Source organism: Fragaria vesca, linkage group LG1 (genome assembly GCF_000184155.1).
Source record: "Fragaria vesca subsp. vesca linkage group LG1, FraVesHawaii_1.0, whole genome shotgun sequence".
Lineage (NCBI taxonomy): Eukaryota > Viridiplantae > Streptophyta > Magnoliopsida > Rosales > Rosaceae > Fragaria > Fragaria vesca.
The window spans coordinates 6,176,088-6,183,017 of NC_020491.1; the positions used below are offsets into that span (position 1 = coordinate 6,176,088).

Consider the following 6,930-nt stretch of genomic DNA (forward strand, 5'->3'; position numbering starts at 1 on the left):
TGTGTCACTGTAAAATGCAAGAGATTCAAGATAAAGATGCAATCTTTTTGTTTGAGTTAATGATTTTTAATGTTGAACTCTCTCCCTCTCTGTGTCACTATAAAATGTATGAGATTCAAAATAAAAATACAATATTTTTGTTGAGTTAATGACTTTCGATGTTGAACTCTCTCTCTGTGTCACTGTAAAATGCAAGAGATTCAAGATAAAGATGCAATCTTTTTGTTGAGTTAATGATTTTTAATGTTGAACTCTCTCCCTCTCTGTGTCACTATAAAATGTATGAGATTCAAGATAAAAATACAATCTTTTTGTTGAGTTAATGACTTTCAATGTTGAACTCTCTCTCTCTCTGTGTCACTATAAAATGTAAGAGATTCAAGATAAAAGTGCAATCTTTTCGTTGAGTTAATGTTTTCAATGTTGAACTCTCTCCCTTGAGATTCAAGATAAAAATATAATCTTTTCGTTGTGTGGTGGACTGTTACAGACTATTACTTTAAATCCTATTCAAGTTTAGTTAGAATATATGATATTCTAGAATTAAATCCTATTCAAGTTTAGTTAGAATATATGATATTCTAGAATATAACTAAACACAGCAGTTGATTTTCTTGAGCTTGCAGTCACTACTCATCACCATCAATGGAAGGGCAAGGAAATGATATGGCTGTAGTACTTGTTTCAAAATGAACAGAAAACTAAGGATCTTTTCAAAATGATATTAAAAGAAGCAAAGGACAAATGAACATGTGGTAATTGAGACTTTAGAACACATTCAAGGTAGCTATATTTTTCTCCTCATCAATTCTCATTGTGGTAGTTTATTATTGATGACGAGTTGGTGATTTTCTATATTTGCTTGCTTCAAGCCTTCAATTGCTGATTATTATTACATACATTAATCTAATTTGGAATTTTAACTTTGAATTACTAAGCAGGTACAATAACTGCTCAACAACAATGGAAAAAGATTCTAAGAATGACAAACTTCCACCTGGTAATTAACAAAGCATGACTTATGATGAGTAGCAGTAAGGTTATTTTAACCTTTACAATATTAGTCATAAGATGATGCAAGTCATGCAACAATAGATTGTGTAAAAGTCATAACACAATTTAATCTTTTGTTCATTTGGATTTTGATATGTGAAACAAGGCAAGTGAAAGGGACAACAATTATAGGAGTCGTTGTTGCAGATGCAATTCTAATTGCAGGTGAAGGAAGAACCATTTCTACAGAAAGAGATGATAAGGGCCAAATTTTATCAGGAGATCATGAAAAGATTGTTAAGATCAATGATGACTTTTTGGCTACATTCTCAGGGTATATTCATGAAGGTGAGAAATTGATAAAAACGGTGAGAGATGCATTGATTTTTGAAGTTGAGGTCAGTACGAGTCTGCTACAGATGAGATGTAAAGAATACATGATGAAATGGAAATTGGAGAGGCGTCGCAGTAAAAAAAATGAGGAATATCTTGGAGAAGTTCAAGTATACGGATGGGAAAATGGCAAGGCTTGTATATATTCGGTTGTGGAAAACAAAATTGAGGATGGCAGTGTCATTTTTAGGTATGGTGCTGGCTGGGACTCCGCCTTGGCATTCTTGGAACAACACTTGAAGAAGATACATGAAACAACAAAGAAAGAACCTACTTTAGAGGAATACTGTCACATCCCGGTTCTTAAGTCAATTTACAGTTATTTACTTTTGGGTTACTTTGACCTTTTACCGTTTTAAGTAGCCGTTTACTATTTAAGACTCTAAAAGTTGACTTTTTCTTCCGTTTGGAATTTGGGAAAACTTTCTTCATGAAAGTCGTAGAGGATGTTAAACGAAGTTTGTATGAAGAAGTTATGGTCTAATAACGAAAGTTACTTTGGATGGTAAAAAGGGGGTAAATTTTTATAGGCTTTATTTTGTTGGGTTAAGTTGGACTGGGTGTGAGAGAAGCCCATTTCCTTCTTTGCCTCTGTTTCTCTGTCTCCTCTCTCCCGCGTTTCTCCCGACCCGCTTGATTCCCGGCCTCCGTCCGCCGCCGTCCGGCCGTCACAGACCGCCGCGCAGGTCCCGTTCGACTCAGCGTCAGCTCTACTGTAATTTTGGGCAGGTGGATGGCCGTGCCTTGCCGCCGTGAAGGAGAAAACCCGACCAGAAGCCGACTGGGCAGCAGGGGGAGTTTCTGCCGGAATCTCCCTCCTCCGGCCACTATAGCTGGAGACGTTTGGCTCAGCTTGAAGGCCTTTCTTGGTGCATCAATCCCCTAGAATGTAACTATCAAATTCGAAGTGTGTAGGAGGATTTTCGGGTTAGGGTTTGAATTTGGGGATTTATGGATGTTTTGATTCGATTACCCTAGTTAGCCTTAGAATTGGATTAAGTACTAGTTATGAAAGTTGTTGTGCATGATGAGAGGATTATTCTGCTAAAATTTAAGAAGCTTTGGTCCTTGCCGGGATACGGCTGCCGGCCGCCACCGCCCCTTAAGGGCAGTTTTTCTTGTTTTTGAGATGGTTTTAATAAGAGGAGTTTATTGAAGTATAGTTTGGAATTTTTGAATGAGTTTTGGTTAGGTTTGGAATTTTTCGGAGATTGGAGAGAATGGCGGTTAGGATAAATCCGGCCGTTGGATTTCCTTGATATTTATTCTAAAATGTTAGAATTGAGGAATTAAGGTTTTGGTGGAGTTTGGTGGAAATCCGATGAGCTTAACCCTAGTTAGAGTAGTGGGTTAAGCGGAAGAGATTTGGGTGTTTATTTTCAAATGTTTAATTTTCCAGAATTTAAGTTTGGTCCTAAGCATATTTATTGTGCCAGGATACCAAAGGAACCTCGCTTGAGTAGTGATTCGGAATTCGTCAGGCTTAGGCCTAAATCTGTGAGTGGACACTTTATTTTTAAAGGAATATGCATGCATGATTTTATAAGTTGTCAATTATATTTTCCGAGCTTAAATTATAAATTCAGCTTTTGAGTTGGTTATGGAATTTATTTGAGATTGACCGATTGGTTATGTTTTTGATAATAACTTATGGATTTGAGCTTGGGTAAGAGTTTTGGTATTTGAATTATGATATTCTTTTGATCTCTGGATTTGAGATTTCTTTAAAGATTTGAGTATAGTCTAATTTTTGAAATATGTTAATGAGATGAGTTATTTATTTCATTGAGCATTTTAATGTGTGGGACACGTCATCGAATTTAATTATTTTCTTTGCTCTTTAAATTCTTTGAGTATGGTTGGGAATCGTACTTATGCTTTAATTATGAGTTTCGGGGAAACTCACATGGATATATGATTTTTTATTTATGCCATACTTGTCGGATATTACTAATGCTAGCATGTTGTTCCGCCTTTCGAGGCAATGTAACTTCCACGTTTTAAGTGGAGTTACTCAAGCCCTTTCCGTTTTCGGGTGATGTGATGTAGTCGACGACATCACGCAAGCCCTACATCCTCTCTGTTATCATAACATGAAAGTGTAAGGAGTATGGGAGTATTATTGCCTGGGAGGCAACCGAGTCTGGGAGGCTCACTTGTATGGCTATATTTGTTTCTTATTTATTGTTGTCGTTTCCCTTGTTTTGGTACATTCTTCTATGAAGATTATTATTTATCTTTGTCATTAATTTGACTAGCGGGGCTAGTCCGTTTCCTTAGGATTTTCTTTATGAAAGTTTTATCAACACTTGCATGCAACAGATTTCTTGATTATTGGAAAATGGGAAAGTAATTAAGTTTAGTTAGTTATGTCGCGATCAATTACTTGATTATTTTTCGTCCACTCACTCTAACGTTTTTAAATTACTTTCCCCTGGGCCCTTTGGTTTTAAATGCCCAATTTGCAGGCTAAGTTATTTGAGGTCGAGCGTACATGGAGTCGAGGCATAGTCAGAGGCTGCTTCCGCTTATTCTTTATTCATTGTTTTTTATTTAACTCTAGATATGCTCTGATAATCAGTTAGTGAATTAATGTTGGTTATTGTTGGTTGTGGGATTAGTTTAGTTGAGTAATTGTTATATTAGGAGATGTGTTGAACTTGAGGAGCAGGAAGGCTCCAGGTGTTGAGGATGGATGTTTGGTTATAGAAGTGTTAAATTGGATTTTTTAGGTAAGAGTCGTCCATTTTTAAGGAAAGTTATGCCGAATTTTCGGTAAATTTTCTTTGAAGGTGGACCCCGCAGGATTTACCTCGGGTTTCAAGGTGAAATTCGGGGTGGGTCCTGTCAAATACAGTAGATGGTTGAGTGTATCATTGGCGGTTTCTGCATTGGAGAGTCACGGGAGTGGAAGCTATGATTTTAAAGGAATTATTTGGAGAAACCTGTGGGGTAAGATTAAGAAGAGGGCATACATCAGAAAACAAAGAGAGCATGTACTAGAAGTGATGAGAGACAACTTGATTTGCTGGAATCTTATTTTGCCAAGATGTTGTTCCTCACCAGCCACGGGACTTCATACAACATCGCTAAGGAGAACTACTTCAAAACAAAGTATCTCATGGGCGAAACACAAGAGATAACATCTTGTCATGTGTTAGCCGTTGGTAGATGCGGCAATGAGGAAAATGATATAATCATTACAAGAGTGATTGTGTTTAAAATGCTGAACACCAATCATTAGCTGGATTGCACCTTGGAGATGAGGGGACTCAGATAAGTCGTGACTCCATCGTTAAATGGCACTTGTTCCAAGCCACAGAGCAAACGATTGCAAGTTTGTGCAAACATGTTAACGATCCGGACAACAGCCTCTGATGCATTGTTACTTTTGATCTCCAGATGATTTGAACTCGGCCTTGAGGCTTTTATGTATTTCTTTAATCTTCTGATGACTATCATTGGCCCTTGAGGCGCTTCTGATGACTTTATGTCTCATTTCTTCAATTTGATGTTTGGAATTTATCAAATGCATGCAACTCTAACGTTTCAAGACTCTTCTTATGACTTTTTATGTCTCCAAATACATAAAGTTTCAATTTATAATTAATGGTCTTCATTTGTAGTTGTAGGATCCTTATAAGTTATGGGATGCAATAAGAGCCGATAATAGAGAGAATGATCAACGAGTCTGTTGCTAGTGAAACATTCTTTTTGCATCCAAATGAAGACTGTTCTAAACGCGAAGATATTGTTAGACCCTTAAATAACATGAGCTTATGAAAAAAGATCATTTCAACAGTCACATTTTTGTCTATTTTCCAGATGATGTTGATCAATTATTCAAAATTTAATAATTCTAACACATATACTGAATTTACGAATTAAAATAACAAAAAAAAGATAAAAGACATAGATATGCTGCAATTTTTCTCTACTTGTGGTAGGGATAAATTGTGGTTTGTCTAGTGAGAGTATGGTAGACTACAAATAGGGCAGACATTGTAAGGTTCTCTTGCTAAAAGGAAGTTATTAGTTCGAACCTTACTGTGAAAAATATCTCTTAAAAAAAGACCGCATCTAAATTGCGTTGGAAGTTGTAGGCTTGTAGCTCACTCAGCTACTATTTCTTTCTGTAACAAAACAAAACAAAAAAAACAAAAACAAAAAAAATCATTTATCCATCTTATTACTTTACTTGTAGCTAAAAAATAGAGTGAAACTTCATTTGTTTGATATCGTAAGCCCGACCCCAATACCTCCACCAGAGAAGGAGAGAGCTCCGCCATAGTGGCGGAGATGGCGACGGACCCAAAACCAAGACGGCTGAGGGGTCACAACGCCACCGCCACGTGTTGTATCGCCTCAGCTGCCACCCCAAGCCTCGTTGCCACTGCCGCCGAGGTACTACTTTTTGTCGGTCTATCTTAGTTTATGTATGACAAGACAACTTGGGATAACTTTGGGTTTGGGTGTTTTGTTTGGTTTTCTGTTATATAGGATGGTTGTGTTTGCTGGTTTGATATGAGATGCAAAGAAGTGATGGACATCATGGAGGTGGGAAAGGAAGCTGTTACATCGTTATGTTTCAAGCCAGGTTAAGAAAGCTTAGACTTTATGTGTTTTTGTGAATCTTTTACTAGAGTAGGATTCAAAGTTTGAGACTTTATTGTTGTTGGTCGGATCAGGGAATGAGAATGTTGTATATGTGTCATCGGGAAAGGAAGTCAAGAGCTTTGATGTGCGAATGGTAAGTGATCAAATGTCAATGTCTGTCTGTGTTTGTTTCGGTGTGTTTGAGATTGTTGTTTGCTGAATGTTGGAGTTTGTTTGTTTCCATTTTTGGAAGGGGAGTTCTTGCTCATGGAAGGTGGTGGATTGTTTTGAGTATAATAAAGAGGAGATAAATCAGGTAACGAGGTTTGGGCATACATTGCTTTTGATTACTTGCTTAAGTGTAGCTCTATTCAATTTCGTGAACTTATGTTGATGATTTGTTGTCTGTGATTGACTATGTAGATTGCATGCAGCTCTAAGGCTTCTTTTCTTGCTGCTGCTGATGATGGCGGTGATATTAAGGTCCGTTGTTGTTACCTATCCTTGCAGTTATTTTGTTTATGTGTGATTGTTCGCTGTCTTGTAATGTAGTTATGTGTTATAATTTCAGCTGCTTGTTGTAATCACAATGGCAGATTGTTGACATTCGCCAGCAGCGCATTTACAAAACATTAAGAGCTGATACTGGTCATACAAGTGTATCCTTTCCTTTTTGGATATTTAAGTATTTCCTTTTTGCTCTTCTTTGAAGTGTGGTATTCAACGAAGTTGTAGTTTTTCTCTTCCTTTTTTCCTTAATAATAAAAATAGTTCAAATGGCTTATAAATCTTCCATAGCATTCATTCAGTTTATCCTGGAACTCCCTTGTATTGTATTACCCTTGATCGTATAAGATAGATATGTAGCAGTGTGCAATTTCTTCCTTGGAGACCTTGGGAAGGTACATCTATAAGATTTTCATCAATCTCTCTCTTTCTCTCTCTCTC

The 6,930-nt window shown here is 37.0% G+C and overlaps 1 protein-coding gene across 1 annotated transcript in view; it reads left to right on the forward strand.

The window, feature by feature from the left end:
* The first annotated feature begins 5,633 nt into the window (after positions 1 to 5,633).
* The window catches only part of LOC101299225 (WD repeat-containing protein 53-like), a 3,293-nt gene continuing 1,996 nt past the window's right edge, over positions 5,634 to 6,930 (forward strand). Inside the window, exons 1-7 of the mRNA XM_004287515.1 lie at positions 5,634 to 5,790; positions 5,887 to 5,983; positions 6,075 to 6,136; positions 6,236 to 6,298; positions 6,406 to 6,465; positions 6,579 to 6,641; positions 6,842 to 6,884. Coding sequence (XP_004287563.1) covers positions 5,686 to 5,790; positions 5,887 to 5,983; positions 6,075 to 6,136; positions 6,236 to 6,298; positions 6,406 to 6,465; positions 6,579 to 6,641; positions 6,842 to 6,884 — 493 coding nt within the window. The 5' untranslated portion in view covers positions 5,634 to 5,685. The remainder of the gene's footprint in view (positions 5,791 to 5,886; positions 5,984 to 6,074; positions 6,137 to 6,235; positions 6,299 to 6,405; positions 6,466 to 6,578; positions 6,642 to 6,841; positions 6,885 to 6,930) is intronic.